Below are 19,028 nucleotides of genomic sequence, written 5' to 3' on the forward strand. Positions count from 1 at the left end.
CCGCTTCTCCTAGTCTGAAAAAAATCCGTAGGCTGAGAGCATCAGAGCCAATGCTTTGTCTGCCCTTGGCCTAAAACACATCTTGTGCAGGGAAAATCTTTCATACATCTGTAGAAGCAAAAATGGGTTATTCAAGGTGATTAGGTGGTAGCTTGTGACCTGGCTCAGAGGGGTATTTGAGGACATCTAAAAAGTTTCACAAAAGTCACTATTAGGCCTTTTGCATGATAGACCAAGCATGAATAGGAACTGCATTTGATGTCTAGTCAGTCACTGAGGTCCTGGTGTGCAGCAGTGCTGATAGTGACACCAGCTGCTTCTGTGTGCAGTGAATAAGAACTGGAGTGCAGCTGCAGGGGTCACATTGTCACTACAATTACAGTTGCAGGAGGGACATAATAATGTACACTTTTGCTTTTTCACCTTGTTCGTGTCAGTCTAAAGTTGATTAGTAAGAGTTGGCCTATAGTAATAATGTTTAAATGGAATGTTAGTTTATTTAAATTTTTTACTGACCTACACCCTGCATACTCCAACATAATATAAGGTAGGTTTCTCACTGGAACATCTTGTTGCATCTGTGATTAAAACATAGACAACACTTTACTCTTCATGCTGATTAAAATGGGGCGTGAGCAAGTATAGTCTAAGGGGGTTATTTACTAAGCTCCGAATACTCGAAATTGAAAAATTCGTGCTTTTTTTTTTTTTTTTTTAAATAAAATCGGACTTTTAAAAGAATCACAAATTTTTCGTAACTTATTAAACCCCGAGGGCTAAAAAGCCCGAATATAAAAACACGGCATCTCAAACCTGTCGAGGTTGCATAAAAGTCAATGGGAACAGTCCCACTGATTTTTTGCTGTGTCGGGGGTTTTGGGCAATTTCATGATGTTTTCGGAACATTCGGGTGAACAAAAACGATATTGAGATAAATTCTGACCTTTATGAAATTTTATCAAGGTCCGAATTTATCTCATTATCGGCTGCTACAAACTCTGATCTAACCCGCTGGGGTTTTTAAAGCTTATTTATTATTACATTTTCCTGAAAATTTGCTTTGCGGGAAAAGCTCAGATTTTCACGTTTTTTTCTTGAATTTTCCCCGAAATCTCAGAATTTTTCACCTGAAAGCTCCGAAAACATTGTGAAATTGCCCGAAACCCCAGTCACAACCAAAAATCAATGGGACTGTTCCCATTGACTTTTATGCAACCTCGACAGGTTTAAAAAAAAAAAATCACGAATTTTTCGGATTTCGGGGAATTTCGGGTATTCCGAGTTTAGTAAATAACCCCCTAAGTGTAATGCACACAATTATTTTTTAGTTGAACAATGAAGCAGCTAAAATATGAAGTATCCTCAAGATGGCTGAACCTTTGTTTAATCATTTTAAGGAATTCTACAGCATATTAATAAGAGAAATCATCTGCCTACGGCAGCTTTTGGTGGGGGGGGGGGTTGCTAATAGACGCTACAGCAATTATTACCCTTACTATCCAGAATAAGCAATAAGCAGGTCTGTAGTAGCATGACATATGGTAAACAGGTCCATGACACAATCAAATATATTGGGATAGCTTCATGAGTTTGAACATGTTTCCCATGTAGTATGAGCTTTGTCCTAATGTGACCTACCACGTGGGCTACACTTGCTCCATGAGGAATGTTCTGGTGGGCACAATCAACATAGATATGTGATTTAAATTTCAGCGAAACTTACACTTTGCTTAAATCAGTTGCAAACCTGGCTCCAAACCTTACCCTACCCCCCCCCTCAAATTCTTTCTTTTTCTAAAAAACATTATTTGCAGTCAATTGTTTAATAAAGATACATTCTGTAATGGTGAACTGTCCCTTTAAAGGGGTGGTTTGCCTTCAAACAACTAGTTGTTTTCATATAGATCACCAGAAATAACGATTTTTTCCAATTACTTTCTGTTTTCTATGTGTCTAAGTTTTTCTAGTATTGAAGTGTAAAGTGTCATTTTTCACCTTCTGAAGCAGCCCTGGGAGAGGGGGGTCGCCGACCCTGTAAACTGTTCTAAATGGATACATTTAGTTGATACATTTCTTATCGTTAGCCCTGCTGAGCAGAATCCCTGAGTTTCATTACAGGCAGCTGTTGGAATTGATACAATAGTTATTAATAGAGAAATGAAATGAATCAACTAAATGTTGCAAAATTGTAACAGTTCAGAGTCTGCACCTGAATTACTGAGCTGTCAGACTCAAACACCAGAGACAGTCAGGAACATGACACTTTAAACTTAAATTTTAAAAAACAGTAAAAAATAAATAATGGAAAGTAATTGAAAAAAGTCTTTATTTCTGGGGAACAATCTGAAAACAACTGAACTGAAAAAAGTGTTTGGAAGGTGAACAACCCCTTTAATTCACCTAAAATATGGAGAATGCTTCTTTTATACGTAGTAAATAACATATTGCTGTTGAGGCAGATTCCCATTGTTTGAACCTTGCCAGATATTAATCCCACTGACAGTATTTGCTTATATGTTATTGTTACCCTTATTTATCTATGGCTTTTCTTTTAAAAAACACCATGAGGCTTAACCAATGAAGTGTGACACACACACAATTGTTAATGTTACATTTTTAAACAGCTCTGTCCTGTTTCCCATGGAAACATACAGGGAACCCATTACCTAAGGGAGATATGGCGGTTACAGGGTGACAACCAATCAGAAACACCATAAATATCTTGTATAAATACAAATACAAGAAGTTTGTGCATGTGATTCTAATCTGCAGATTGAGTGTATTCCCACAAGTTTGCCCAACCCGAAAGTGTTCCAAAAATATTCCGTTGGAAGACTTTTGCAGTCCCGATGTATTTTTCAGCCAGTGCCTTGAGGCAGTAAAGCTTTCCCAGTAATTCTGCATAAAAGCACAAAAAGCCTCGGGTCTTGGCCATTAATATCCCAGGTATTTACATAACTGAAAAAGTGTGCTTGAGCCTACACAGGGAACACGCATTAGCTCCCAAAGGTCAAATCAATTTTTGGATGTTTGTTTTCTTTCTAAAGGTAAAAAAAATGTTGTACAAAATACCCTGCACTCACAACAATAGAGGGGAATGTTTTCCTTCAAGGCTCAGGTATAAATGTGGAATAGGGTGTAGCTAATTAGTTAATGCACAGGACTGAGTAGGGTAGTGTGGTAACAATTGCAAAGTTTGCTCCAGGTCTAGTAGCCCATAGCAACCGATCAGTTGTAAGCACTTATTGGCCACCTAGTTAAAACAAACATTTAACCCGTTACTTTGGGATGCTAGCCCTGGTGCATACACTTTGACTTTTATTAAGTGTGTAAATGTATATATCCTTGCATGGGCAGATATTAACTGGTGATTTCTGTCTAGGGTGGGGGTTCCAAAGCCAGCTCTAAACTCTGGCAGTTCAAGTAGCCTGAGGACCCAACACAGGCCCTGTATAAAGCAATGGTCAATGGTCTTCTGGCATTTGCTAGAATTTCCACATTGACTGGGCCTGAGCTTCACTTCTAATCAAGCTTTAAGCATTAACACTCCTTTATGCAATAGTATATTACACTCTCCCGCCATATGTGGAACATGCTATTCGTCTGCCTAATCTAAAACGTATCATTTTCCTTCCGTAGGTTCAACAACTCTAGAGTTGTCCTGCACATGCCCAAACATGCAGGTGTCACAGTTGGTTGTGGTGTGCGTTTTCCTGATCTTCATTCTGGTCAGAAGCAGAGTATTTGCGAAGAATGTCAACTACGATCACGTCAGGCATTCCTTAGATCGTAAGTAGCCTTTTTTTCCTTTTATTTTTCTTATTGCAAGAAGAATATCATAAAGAGAAATATACATCAAGTCAATTGGTTGCACCAACCACAGCTGCACTGTAGATTCTGATTGGCTGGGCACAGCAGTGACCTGAGAACACACCTCTATGTTACAGTATATACAGTATGTTTTGATCTGTTAGCTCATGGTTGGCCTCTGTTCCTAAAATGCGTGTATCTAATTCCAGCTACACCGTTCCCACACAGCTTCAAGTGTTTCACCTGCGAGAAAGCTAAAGATAATTATCACTGCAACCGCTGGGCAGAAGACAAATGGTGCCCACAATGTAAGTATGAAATATATTCTCATAAACACAACAGATAACCTCTCCGTCTGACTTTATTTAGACGAAATGTGCCTTGGAGCACTGGGCCTGTGGCACTTTGGGGACACTGAGAATTGTAGCACAACATCACCCTAATTTATTTCATTTCCTTGTCCTCCGTTAATATTTTTCTAATACTGAAATGATTCCTACAAATTAATATGGAGATTATAGTCTATGTAAAAAAATATATATTTTTAGACACTCATTTCTGCAAGACGGTGCACCACTTTAACAACCACGGAAAGAGCATGTCTGTCACTAAAAAATGTGCCATAAAGGAAGAATGCCACAATCTGGGGTGTCTCCATCGCAAGGATTCAGGGCATACAGTAAGAGATTTGTTTTATTCATTTCTATGAGGTTTTTAAAGGCGGATTTAATATTTATAAGGGTCAGCTCTCACTTGTGGACATAGAGTAGCTCCAGTACATACTTGAATGGAAGTATGCAGATAAAGAATGCACTGGCCACAAAATTAGCTGCACCCTCATAGTAAACTCTAGTTATTAATAGAATATATTTGTATTAATTAATTTTGTTGTCACCAGTTGTAAATATTTTACAGGAAGAAAAAAAAGGGGTGTCAGTAAGACAAACGCTACTGTATGCTGTTTACATTTTTCGAAATACCCATGTCCAGTACCTGCATATTATTAATTGGTTAAAGGCTTTTGAGGTTTGTCAGTCGGTTCAACTAACTGACTGCTAAGACTGTTTGCCACATCACATATGTCATTATGGTACTTGAGTTTAAGTGGCCCCTGTTTACTTTCCCTTTTATTTTGACAGGCATTCATTCATGTTCTTGTCATTTTGAGCTCCATCTGCAGCATATTTGTAGCGCAGTTGATTATCTGAAATACAGTAGTGCGTTCTCCTAGTGTCTCAGATGTAAGATGTTGGCTTTGTCCAAGTCATTTACCTCTTTAAGTGGTGGCTCTTGACTAAGGCACTGTGTGGTTCAGCATACAAGCGTCAGTAAGTCACTGCTGATGTCCAGGCCAGTTGGGGCAATGTCTGCAGTCCTACAAAATGGTGGTCTTTTTTAAACTTGGTAAGAATGGATGGGTAACAAAGCTGGAATCAGCTGCCTGACCATATCTGAAGTTGAGAAGTTGAGGCATGGGAACCTCAAAAACTGATGGTTTGATTTCCATAGGATCTCATTGTGACCCAAAGGCTTGTGTATCTTTGCACACTCTTTAATCTGGCAAAGCAACACCGTTTAGTATTTAAAGCCTTAAAGATATTGGCAATCAAACACATTTCCACCCAGTCACTAACATTTTGTTTACCCATAGGAATGTGTGTCCTGCTGTGATGGGATGATCTGCAATGTGGATGTTCCAACGAATCACACGAATGCCGTATTTAGCATCATGAAGTCATATAGGAAATCTGATGCTTGTAGATCCACCTCTTACTCCATCATCTTGGTTTCAGCCCTATTAATACTCCTCTTACTTAAGCCATGAAGCACATTTGGATATTGGCTTTTCATGGAGACGGAAAAGACACTTTGTGAAACTCTACTTTCTGTGAATTTATATACTTGAAGAATGTGCAGTGACATAGCCAAGAAAGAAGCAGCAAGGGAGCAAGTTTGGTTTGTACAAGTTTATAAAATGATTACTGTTGGAAATAACGGCCCATGTCTATGGCTGCTGGATTAGATATAATGCATTTTAAGGACTAATTTGTCTTGAATAAAGTGACAGGAATAACTTCTGAACTAATGGGGTGGAGAAGAACCCTCTCCGAATGTACAGCAACGCAAACATGTTAAAGGGACGTTAAAACAGTTATCGATATAGAAAATAATATGGACATTGCAGACTTTTCCTGCTGGGTTACACTTCTATGTGTTGAAGATTATTCATTGGAAATTTACTGGTTGTTGAGCCAAGCAAGAGCAGACTTTGGTGTGGCCGCGGTAGTGAAAAGGCTTCCTGTATGGCTGAACATTTATAGTTGAATATAACCCCTAAATATGCACTTAGGGTGAACACTGAAAATAGTTGAATGTGTGTCTCACTAACAAAAATTACAGAACTTAAAGGGGAGATATACCATACATGCCAATGTTTTTCCTAATTGGTGCAAAAATGTCCTCTAATGAAAATACTGGCTACTCTATTCACTCTTGACTCTTTTCTTAGTATCCTAAAATTGTCACCATAATTTTTAGGGAAGGTGTACTTCCCCTTTAATATTGGTTTAGTGTATTTTGTTCTATACTATACTACGTAAAATCAGTTTAACTTGTGTTTATAGTTTTTTTTTGGTTTTTTTTTTTATAAACATGAATATATAGAGAAGAATATACACCATGCAATAAATCATATAGGGAATAATGTATGTGGTATTGTAAATAATTTAGGGATAATGTACCCATACTATAAATTATAAGGATATTAGAAGTCGCCAAGGAGTTCTGTGACCGTACTGTATAAAGGCTCAAGGCTGCAGGCTGAGTTATACAGGGAACTCTGAGTTTCACTTGGGTATTATATGGGATAATGTATCCCTACTGTAAAGTATATGGATATCAGAAGCCTCATGTAATTTTATGGGAACAAAACTGCATTTAAAGGCCCCATACACGGGCCGATAAAAGCTGCAGAGATACCGAGGGCCATCCGACGGGCTTTCCAGATCGATATCTGTCCGAAAGTCGACCAGATCTCGATCGGGCGGGTTAAAAAAATCCCGTCTGACCCGTTCTCCTGCATTATGATCCGATCGTTGGGCCCTAGCCCACTTCAATGTGGGCATATCGGGCAGAGATCCGCTCCTTTGGTGACATCGCCAAACGAGCTGATCTCTACTTCTATGGCCACCTTAAGTTATGCAGGTCATGGAGATCTAAGGTGAGTTCTGATATATATTCATAGTCCAATAGGTGGTGCACTCATGTCAATAGAACAAAATGCTCAGGTGATATCACGTGGGTAAAGTACTAGATCATAGATCATAGATTTAGAGATCAGGGACTTCATAAAAGGAAAAAAATTAACCCCCCCAAAAAAAAAAAAAAAATATATATATATATATATATATATAGAGATAGACCAAATATTGTACAAAAAACCGCACTACCAGGTCTTTTCAAGGTGCAAAAAAGGAAAAATATTTATTTCGACGTTTCGGCTTCTATACTAAAGCCTTTCTCAAAAGGCTTTAGTATAGAAGCCGAAACGTCGAAATAAATATTTTTCCTTTTTTGCACCTTGAAAAGACCTGGTAGTGCGGTTTTTGTACAATATTTGGTCTACATAATTCTTTGAACACTGCACCCAGGCGATTGCCATTATTTAGATGAGTGCTCCAGTTTTTGTGTACATATATATAGAGATATATATATATATATATAGAGATATAGATATAGATATATATATAGAGATATAGATATATATATATCTATATATATATATATATATATATATATATATATATATATATATATATATATATATATATATATATATATATTGATACGTTTCAGTGATTTACATGACAGTAACAAATTGTGTTTGTTATAATTGATAAAATTACAAAGCATCAAAAAAGAGCAAAGAATGTATTTTACAGTTTATTTTTCTTTTTTTGTATAGGTTATAAAGCATAATGTGCCACCAATTGTAATTTACAGCATAAGGTTATTAGAAGGTTAATAGAAATCACTTACATGCAAGGCTAGTCATATATGACAGTTGGGTATGTAATCGTTTATCTATTATAAAATATGAGTATATAAGAAGAAACATTGGAATTCTATGATCTGTATAAAAACATGTGGACTGTGGGTTTGTACCTTTATATGGTCATGGAGCTCCTTGGTGGATTCTAATATTCAGTGAATACATTATTACCTATATATTTTACAGCTTCACCGTGGCTTGTGCCAGAGTTATATTAGGAGCCCAACTAGACATAAGAGATTCTTCAGACTCCCACAGTAATAAATGTCTTTCTCTCACTCTGGAATACAGATTTTCACTGACATTTTGGAGAAAAAAAATGAATGGCGACTTTTATAGATCATCCAAACCATTAGATTTTTAGCAAAATTGGATTGTTGAGGCTCCTTTGGCAGAAATCCGCTCCAATTATGACAGTTTGTGTGACAATCATTCCCCTGTTTTTTTTATGCCAGTCAATCTTATAGATTGATTTTATGTGTCTGTCTTATTTTGTGAACTTTGTTGTGCCTTAATGTAAAATGTGATGCACTCCGATTTATTTGTGTTTGTACACAAACGTTACATTTTTCAGTTATGCAATATTTTTTTACTGCTATTAGTTTGCTTTTTTTAATCATGTCTTCCGTTTGACTTGTTTTGTAAGGTATTTATGATAAATAAACCACCCACCCTGAACACATGTTCTTAATTGTATTAGCATACAGTTCATTATGTCCAATGTGCATTCATTTTGTTTTTTATTTGATGAGGAATGGAACTGCCAACCTATCCAATTAGGGATTAGTTACACCACACACCAGGATGGCCATTAGCAGTACTATTTTTGCTAATAAGAGCATTTGTCCTCATTTATGTTATCACAGTGATTTATTAGCATTTATAAATGTACTGCTTATGACTCCTGGGTTGAAAAATTAGCTTTCAAGTTTTAATTCAGGTCAGGTGTGACTCAGCATGGCCTGGTACCTGTCATTTGTGTACTTCCCTGGGACTGGGGTCGTCAAGCCTGGCTGGTTGTGATTTAGGCAGATTGCAGTGGGTGCAGATTAGGACAGGCGTATAACTAATCTATATGGCTAATGGCACACCAGACTACAACTTGAGTTAATGACAAGTTACATTTGAAGTTATAAACATGACATTTTATAACTGCCCCAGTGCTCCCATCAGAAAGACCCTTCCCAAAGTTTTAAAAGCCCAACCCCACCCCCAATCTGTTTTTTTTTAGCGTTGGAAAAGCATTAGGGCTTGCCGGAAATCCTAGGGACTGGTGTTTGGTCCATGAGATCTTTTATCGCCCCTAAGCACATTACCTCATTTGTATGGAGTCTTTAATGATTCATCATCTGGATCAGGTAGACACAGTGGTACTATATGGCTGGTGTCACTGGTTTGTCCTTGGTCCATGTTCCTGCCCGACCTGATTATAAATTCAAGTGCTATGTCCCCCCATCCATGTGCTTTACGGGCTTGCTTGGAAAGCGTCCGGTAGCAGTGGTGTGTATGGCCCCTACACCCCTTATGATTTTTAGGGATGGGAAAAGTAGGTGGCAGTTAGCTACGGTTAAAGGGATACTCTCATGGGAAAAAATGTTTTTTTTCAAAACAGAATTCTGTACTGAAATCCGTTTCTCAAGAGCAAACTGATTTTTTTATATTAAATTTGAAATCTGACATGGGGGCTAGACATATTGTCAGTTTCCCAGCTGCCCCCAGTCATGTGACTTGTGCTCTGATAAACAGTCACTCTTTACTGCTGTACAGCAAGTTGGAGTGATATCAAACCCCTCCATCCTCCCCCCAGCAGCCTAATAACAGAACATTGGGAAGGTAACGAGACAGCAGCTCCCTAACACAAGATAACAGCTCCCTGGTAGATCTAAGAACAGCACTGCCCCCATTCAGTTACATTGAGTAGGAGAAATTGAGTGTATACTCAGGGCCATATTATATTAATGTGTGCCATACAGAGCAGGCTGTAAAGTAGGCACCTAACCATCAATGTGGCTGTAGCTGAAGTAGTAGACCCATTTAGGGACTGAAGTAACAGGCCCATTTAGGGTAAATTCCAGAACAATAGGTAGATAACTATATCCCTATACTGAGGTTAATTCTTGCTTATCTTGGATGCTTATAGTCTTAGTGAACTATCTGATGTTCCAGGCTGAAGCCCTAGGATAAGATAGTAATTCATGGTCAAAGAAGAGTTCCTTCCTAGCAGTATTAATTGGATTCGTTATAATTCCTCATGTTTGACTTTTCCCTTCCTGTTTGGTAGACTCAGGTTGGAGCATGCCAAACAGATTTTTGGTTCTAGGCCCAATCTACAGACATGTGACCTGGACAGAATGGTAACTTTGATTCTGTCCAGGTCATATCCTTGAGGGCTCAAGAGGATTGTATCCCGGCAAAGGGTCTACATATATTTCTGTTAGGATGCCCATTCTATATGGCATACAGATCCTTTAATACTATCCAAACTAGTTTTGCAGGGACAAGAAGAACTGTGTAGGAAGATTTGCCTAGGGTTGCCACCTGGCCAGTATTTTACCGGCCTGGCCGGTAAAAATGATAGTTGAAACCAATGTTATTAATAGGGAAAAATGATAAATATTTAGGAAGGCCGGTATTTTTTTCCCCGGAAAAGGTGGCAACCCTAGCTGCTGTATGCTCCTGGATACCTTGCAGGGCAGGTATGGTATGCTCGTGATGGCGGCAGTCAGTCTCTGTGAACCGTTCATTGATAGGGTGTGGTGCATATCAAACCGAGTACCCTGCAAAATGTGTGTGCATCTCAGATGCAGCATGGGTGGGTAGGAATCAGTGGATATATATAGCCTGCTGAGATATGGCACTTCCTGTCTGTCCTGTTTATCCAGTTGTATATACCATATTATTTCCAGGTATGCCCTTTTGTTCTGATTCCAAACTAGGTTATTTACAGTGCAACAAGGGTTTCTTTTTGTGGTTGCTCTAGAATTACCATACAGTATTTTTAGACTCCTGAGTAGGGGGAATAAGGACTAACATTTCCTTTATTGGCTAGTGGCTTACTCCAAATGATTGCTTGCATGGGGCATATGGTCCAGGATAAGTACAGATTCCTCATGTGCTCTGTATACTTAGTATTCAAGAAACTCTGATCTACATTAGGCAATGCTATGTATCTGCAATGTTTATACACATCTGGTACATGTAGAATATTAACAATGGTACGTTTCCCCTCCTAAATTGTCTTTTGCAGGTGCCTTACTTTTTTCCACTATTTCCAATAGTGCTTTTGTGGTGGGCACATAGTTGGTACAGCTGTGCTGGTAAGTAGCAGGCGTGAGAAGGTGATACTCGGTTACTATCCTTTTCTCTTTCAATTGAGTTAGTTCTCTCCTTTCAGGTGGAAGTGTCATGCTGGTTTCAAACTAGGCCTCATTACTTTGGTTTGGGCTTTGCCTCTAAAGTGACTTATTTCTTTTCTTACTTGGGCAGTCTGTGTTTCTTCTGTAGAAATAGAGTTTACATGTTTCATAATAGTTGTTTCTCTCTATGTTCACCTGTGGGGGTTTCATTCTTCTTGGTTTTATCTGGAATTGATTACATTCTGGGATCCAGATTTACTATTGTGGAACTATTACCGGGGGGAACTATTACCCATTTGGGGATATTAGCTTGCTATGTCCCAATAAGTATGACATGGTTTTGGCCAGGAAAAGGGAAAATTGTATCATACGGGGGAATGTAATAAAAGTCGCAAAGAGAAAAACACATCTCATAAAAATCCACATCTCGCAATGTAATATTGTTCCTTAAACTGTTATTACATTGCGAATTTTAATTGTGCACTCTTAAGTGCTTGAAGGTGTTGTAATCTTTTGGAGCGAACGACTTTTTCAGTAAGAAGTTTTATTACATTCACTGCGCATTGGCGCAAACTATAAAATTCACAAACGGTCTTCCACTATCGGAAGTGGTCACTAAACAGTTTCTGGGTTCACAAAAGTTATATTAAATTTGCGCAAAGCAACATTTGCTTGCGCAAAGGCATATCTTTTCGCATTGCGAATAGTTTTCCCGTTACCAACTTTTATTACATTCCCCCGATTACTTTTGCCCCAGGTCTAGTAACTAGGGTTGCCACCTTTTCTGGAAAAAAATATCGGCCTTCCTATATATTTATCTTTTTTCCCTATTAATAACATTGGGATCAGCCATCATTTTTCCCGGCCAGGCCGATAAAATACCAGCCAGGTGGCAACCCTACTAGTAACCCATATCAACCAGTTATATGGAGATGACCAATAAATAACAACTGCTGATTGGTTGTTATGGGTTATTTGTTCCATAGCAAACGCTGCACAGTTACATTGCCAACCTTTCCATTAATCTGGAAACTTTAGTTCATCTGACTCCAAGATGCTTCTGAAACTTCTAGGTACCCATCGGGTAGACATTCCAGTTCTAGAACCTTTCTCTTGTCTTTATCTTTGTGGAAGTCGTATCAAGAGTTGGCAGCATTTGTTTTTCCATTTGACATGCACCTTTCTTTGGCTGGCAAAAATATCCCACTATTGTTTCAAATGCTGTATCCTGTTGTTAAATTGCTAATAATCTGAAGTCAAGAGCATAAGTATAGAGGAAGCAGACCCTGAGAATGCTGAGGGGCCCAGGAGGTATAGGTTGCCCAGTGGGACATTACAAATGTTTAGGGGGGCCCCAAAATTATTCTGCTGTGGCACCCAATAACTGCTATTTTTGTCACTGCTTGCAGTTACTCTTACTCAGTACTATATATTTTATAACTCACAACACATACTCATTTGCATTAAAAATACACAGATATTACATACTCCATGCACACAGCAATACATAAATGCAAAGAATTTTCTGACATTGCGTCTCAAACCATGGAAGGGCGTGATGAAACGTGTGAAATTTCATCTTTTGTTGCCTACTGGGAATTCATCGACTGACATAAAGGCTCTGTAGACAGGTTGGGAACTGCTGGGACATGTGCACTGGAAAAGTCCCTGTACGCTGCTATGAGTGAATGCAGAAATGGATCATGCTGGTAGCACAGCAAAGCAATGTATTTAGACAACACAGGCTGCCATTTTGTTTCCTAGCATTTGAATGTAAAATGGCAGCAGGGAATGTTATGGCTAAGTTATTCCTCATTGTGATGTGTATGGTGGAAAGGGCACATACCTACACCAGACCACTTCCTTCTGCATGAATAAGTGTCATTAGCCTTGTGCTTCATGCTTTCCCCCATTGTGCATTATGTGAACTTACTAATAAGTACCTGACAAATAATATGCCCGTAGGACTGCACCACCCACAAAATTAGGAGACTTGATCCCTACCTGAGGGAATTCAGTGTTTGGAATTGAGTATTGTATAGTCAGGACCATTGTTTTCCAATCTACCCTTTTGTTTTGCCTTAACATAACCTTCTTATATGTTTTTTGGACTGCACTGGTATTTAATGGAAACGAGGTATGGCACTGGGGTTTTGTGACAACGTGCAATCAACATGTCCTTTCCAAATTACATTCCATTTTGTCTAATTATATATCTGCAAGGGCAGGAACTGATGTTTAGAAAAGTAATACAGGATTGCTTTCTCAGTAGTATTAACAGTTTAACAGCAGTTCAAACGTTACCTTTAAAATAGCTTTTAGTGTGTAATGCTGTAGACAGGTTATTTAGGAAGTATTTCAGTAGCAATTTAAGGGGCCACATGCCTGACATAAATTAAGTGGTACTGTTTGTATCTTGCATAACAGTGGCCATTTTGCTCTGCTATGCTGGTTATCCCACCCTCCAGGTGTCTCTGTGTGCCAGTCTGGCCCTGACTGTTGGCGACTCAAGAAATTCGAAAGCAATTTAAAGGAGAACAAAAGGTTCGATCACGGGGGGATGCCAAAATGTTAGACACCCACCCAGGGCCGGATTTACAAAGAGGATGCCCCTAGGCCTGCTGCCGTTCGTCACCCCTGTCCCCTCCCCTTCATTTGTGCATATGCATACATTTTCATCATCAGGTCCGGAGCACTGGGGATTGGCGCATGGGAAATTTAAAAAACTGTTGTATCTCATGATCAGCCCCAAAGCTTCTGAACCAATGCGGGTGTGGTAGGCAGGCCCGGACTGGCAATCTGTGGGTTCTGGCAAATGCCAGAGGGGCTGCTATAAGGTGCCATAGAAAGTCAGTATTTAGTGGGCTGGTGGGGGCTGTTTGGGCCTCTGTGTGGGCTGATTGGGCCTCTGTGTTCCTGAAATGCCAGGTCCTATTTTGATTCCTAGTCTGGACCTGGTGGTAGGGCTTCACGCAAAAATCTGATTGTTGCCTTTTAGAGCATTTTTTTTTTATTATTATTATAACTGTGTTCTGCCTGTGATGAGCGAATCTGTGCCATTTTGCTCTTTGAACTTTGAAATCACCTACTTATTAAACTACTAAAATTAAAAAGTAAAAGACCAAGACAAATTTGAATTAAAAGTACTTAGTACCCCTATAAATTATCCTAATACATGAAAGTATATGGGAGCTGGCTCACTGTAAATAACTGGTGTGTTGGAAGGGAGCCAGACCCCTACGCACATGGTGTTTTAGCACTTGAGATGGCCCTTATCCAGACTTTTGTATATTGATCTATTTCCGGCCGAAGCACACAACCTTGTAACACCATGTCTGAACCATAATATATCTGGATTAACTGTGGATTTATGCTACTTAGAGATAACATCAGTGGAATGTGAACCTTGAAAGAAGTTTGACAAGACAATATTGAATTTGTACAAAATTTACATTTATTCTGAGAGCACAAAAACTTGTTTGCTCGTCATCTTTCATGTCTGTAACAGAGGAAAGAGGAAAAATACATAGTATGTTTATTAACTAGACACACTCTATTAATATTTGCTTATAAGGTTTCTGGCATGCAAGGAATTTTAGCACAGCAGTTTTTCTACATATTGTTCAAAGAGTTCCACAAGGATGGCCCAATAGGTCAAAGAAGTGGATGTGAAAGAAATCTGTGTCTCAACTGTGGATCTGCCTTTGCCGCAATGCTCCAAAGATGAGGCTTTGGCAGACAAATCCACCATAAGAATACCGCATCTTTATCTGCTTTATCAGTAGGGCAAGGTGATCAGCCAAACTCCCATACTTACCTGGATCTTTGAAGTTCAGCATTTGGATCATTTTCATTTATAACAAGGTTACATATATATAAAAACATCAGGCCCTAGTTTCAAAAATATATTGGCTAACAAATTATGCTTCTCTGCATTCTGCATAATCTGTCCCTAACTGACCTTCACATTGGGCTTCCAAAAGTCTCTACGAGAACAAATAAGGCTTCTTCAAACATCTCACCCTAACCGACATTTAGAATAATCCCCAAAACGCAGTTGGGAGTCACTACTCTAAGAGCTATGACACATGATCACATGATATGTCAAGCAACAAATGGTTTAGATCCCATGGAAGTGGATCTAGGGCCTGTACCGGCTTTTTGAACCCCTCTTAAAGAGATACTGACACCAGAAATGAAACATTTTTTTTACATCTATCAAAACATTGTCTTTGCATGCTATCTATAATTTTGCCATAAAAGAATTAACAGATGCTTTTACATTACCAATCTGACCCCCCCATGATACTCTCTGAGAGGGCTGCTATATTTGAGCTGCAGTAGTCTGTTAGCATTAGAAACTCTAACTGACATGTTGAGAAGGGACAGTCAGGTTGGCAAAACAGTCAGGTTTAGGAACTTCGTATAACAATTACTTACAAAAACAGCCCTATGAGTGAAAAACAAGGTAACTTTTGATGCACATTAATATTTTGAATAATAATTTTTAGTGTCAGTATCACCAGTATCACTTTAAGTAAAGCTGTGGGTTGCTTAGTCCTAAAAATAGAACTGGGACTCTTTTCAAACCTTTCCATTGCTTGCATCATAATGCCATTGATAAATATATATATATATATATATATATATATATATATATATATATATATATATATATATATATAAATAATTGTAGGGCAAAGAATGTGCAATATCTAGTATGGCAGAGACCCACAATGTGCCCCTATTCTAACAGATACAGATACAATCAGTCATTGTACATGTACGCAAAGGGCCCAAGTGTTTTTAAGATAAAAGAATGTTGATATTAAAGATGTAGTCCTACACCAAGCTGGGTCAAAAAAGGATGGGAAAGCAGTATAGTAGGGTAAGATGGTGACAGTAACTCCTAACCTGCAGCCTTCAGGTGAATTTCAACACGACTCTTAACTGATCCATAGGTTGGGTTTCAAAGAAGCATTCTCCTAATCTAAACCTAATTGGCCTTCCTGGCAGTTTGGTAATCAGTGTTCTAAGAGGCTGTTTCTCCACCTAGGTAGAAAGCACATAGTCAAGTGCTGATCACAGATGTTGGGCAACCTATAGCACTTAGGGCAGAGACACACTCTGCTATTTCGGGAGATTAGTCGCCCAGCGACAAATCACTTCTTTGGACAACTAATATCCCCATCACCAGTGGGATCGGATGGCACTTCATTTTCCAAAGTTGCCTCACGTGGAAACTTCGGCGCGACTTCAGAAAGTCAAAGCAAACCGAGTGCCATTCCACCAGCGATTTACATTCTAGCCGGTAGCAAGGCAGTTCGGGGAGATTAGTCGCCCAGAAGAAGAAGCGATTTGTCGCTGGGTGACTAATCTCCCGAAATAGCAGCGTGTGTCTCTGCCCTTAAACTTTGGAACCACCGTTTTTTAAGGGTAAAGGCAAGAGTGCTGTTCAGTTTCAGACACAATTCGTTTTTTTTTTGTTTGTTTTAATACCAGCGTTTTTACCCATGCAGTGTTTTTTCCCATAATGCCAGCTTAACTGCAGCCACAAGGTGGCAATGCGGATGCTGAAGTTCCCTTGCATCAACATGCACATTTGCTCAGAACTTTTGGAACAAATGAATGGGTGATCAGAGCAACTATGCAGAAGTGTCTGTGAAGGTTCTTATTCACCCAGGTCATGGTATATATATATATATATATATATATATATATATATATATATATATATATATATATATATAGATATATATATATATATATATATATATATATATAGATATATTTCAAATCAATTGGACTTGCTGTATTTTCTGTTTCCTTGAAGATGTTACACTAGTCATCTGACTGGCCTTCTCAATTCAGAATCCAGAAGTGCACAATCCACTTAGCAGTTACCACCAGTTGGCTCAAGAGATAATCACAGATGTTGGTCAATTTATAGCAATTCACATTCAAGCAGATCTGAAGTGATCCAAGGCATATAGTAGCTTTTTGAACACCACTGTTAGTAATGACTATTAAAATGCTGTGCTTAGCCTTCATAGCTCTGTGTAGTACCAGCTCTGTGCAAATTGTTCCAGTCCTCAAATCATAGTGACATTGGATTATTCACCTATACTACTGTAGGGCTAAGAATGCCACACACCCACAATGCAGAAAATGCCCCTATTGTAGCAAATAAAGATAAAATCAGTCATTGTACTTGCACGCAATGGCCTAAGTGCTTTTAAGATAACATAAACAGGATGTAGGAAATCCGGGTGGTCTCGCCATAGGAGAGATCTGGTATTCTCCTTAAATAAAGATTTTACAGCTAGGACCTTGCACACTCAAAATAAATCATATACAAACTTAGGTGGTATTGTTAAAAAATCTCTTTGTAGATCATTCATTAATAATACAAATAACGTGCTCTATACAGTTAATTGTGCATCAAAACCATGTCAAATCAATAGCAATGCACAAAATAGTGACCAGAGAATCAAGAAATACAAGTTAGCAGACACCCTTGTCAGAGAATGAGAATTACCCAAATGTTTCGGCACAGCCTTTCTCAAGGGGAATTCACATTTTTGTTACAATATTCTCCTTAAGTATGCTAAGTGCAATAACAAATGGGATATTGGCTATTTAATGCTGAGATTAAAATTCTGCAGCAGCTAATAAATGGCTAATAAGGGCCCTCCCGGCAGTCCCTGGGCCCTCTCTAGACCTCCAAGGCGACGTGCATAAAAGGCACCATGTACATGCGCGTAACATGCATAATTGCAGGAATTTTGGCACACCCTGGACACAAGTACCATTAATTAAAATTGTTTTTATGCGCAAACTAAGGAAAAAAGTTCAAGAAGCCTGTTGTCATAAATGAGCCCTGTGGTGTAGAATCAGCTGAGAATTCTGGGAATTTTAATATTTTTATACCACCAGGTTTAGAGCTACTTTCAGTTTTAGCTGATCATAGTCAAAAGCTCATTGCAATAGTAAAGCTGTGTTTTGGGAACAGGAGCTTTTTTTACACAGGTATTGCTTAATTAGTGATGGGTGAGCGCCAAAACAAGCTGCTGTGCAATTTTTGTTTTGCTAGGGAACGCCGCACTAGAAAGTGTTCTGTTTCCATCTACAAATCGGATACAAATCACATAAACCCTGCTAGAAAGGGAACAGTCATGGAGATACATAATCTACACCATTATTCGGTTCACTAACAGTCCATCAAGCTCAGTCGCTGTTTTTCTAATGTTTCCACTCACTGGTTGTTTCCCACAGATTCCCACATGCCACTCACATCTGAGAAAACGACTTTGGTGTAATGAGCTAGGCAGGGAAAAGGGAAAAAGTACTAGGGGGCTATAGGAAGTATAACTGAACAGGGACACTGTATATTTTGTCATTGTTCAAAAGCAGAACTTCAACAATGTGCCATTCAGGATTTTTATTTTTATTTTAAATAAAGATGTCGTGTTCAGGGTATAGTTTCCCTTTAAATGCTGTACTGGAGATGGCAGCTACAAGTGCAGTCTGATTCCCATTAATGGCTTTGCAGTACAATGATGCAGTATAGTCACAATATGGTCATAAACTGGTCTTACCATAAGATTTTGCAAAGCAGTGAACCTAGCCTGGTTAGGGTGAGACAGGCTAAAAGGAGCCAAAAAGTGCTTCGCATAAATGCAGCATAAAGTCTTCTGAAAACAGAAGGTATTTACTTGCCTCGTGTCATAATACCAAAAATTAAAGTTTAACTCTCATAAGGCATCATGGGTGGAGACAGGCCGGTAAAACACCTGCCAAGGCTGGGCCGG

The 19,028-nt window shown here is 38.8% G+C and overlaps 1 protein-coding gene across 5 annotated transcripts in view; it reads left to right on the forward strand.

The window, feature by feature from the left end:
* The window catches only part of lypd6b.L (LY6/PLAUR domain containing 6B L homeolog), a 28,302-nt gene extending 22,453 nt beyond the window's left edge, over window positions 1–5,849 (forward strand). For all 5 annotated transcript variants that reach the window (XM_018235759.2, XM_041576365.1, XM_018235758.2 and 2 more), the window contains 4 exons: window positions 3,640–3,789; window positions 4,020–4,118; window positions 4,359–4,489; window positions 5,462–5,849. In XM_018235759.2, coding sequence (XP_018091248.1) covers window positions 3,678–3,789; window positions 4,020–4,118; window positions 4,359–4,489; window positions 5,462–5,635 — 516 coding nt within the window. In that variant the 5' untranslated portion in view covers window positions 3,640–3,677 and the 3' untranslated portion in view covers window positions 5,636–5,849. The remainder of the gene's footprint in view (window positions 1–3,639; window positions 3,790–4,019; window positions 4,119–4,358; window positions 4,490–5,461) is intronic.
* The last annotated feature ends 13,179 nt before the right edge of the window (window positions 5,850–19,028 follow it).

Source organism: Xenopus laevis, chromosome 9_10L, assembly GCF_017654675.1.
Source record: "Xenopus laevis strain J_2021 chromosome 9_10L, Xenopus_laevis_v10.1, whole genome shotgun sequence".
NCBI lineage: Eukaryota > Metazoa > Chordata > Amphibia > Anura > Pipidae > Xenopus > Xenopus laevis.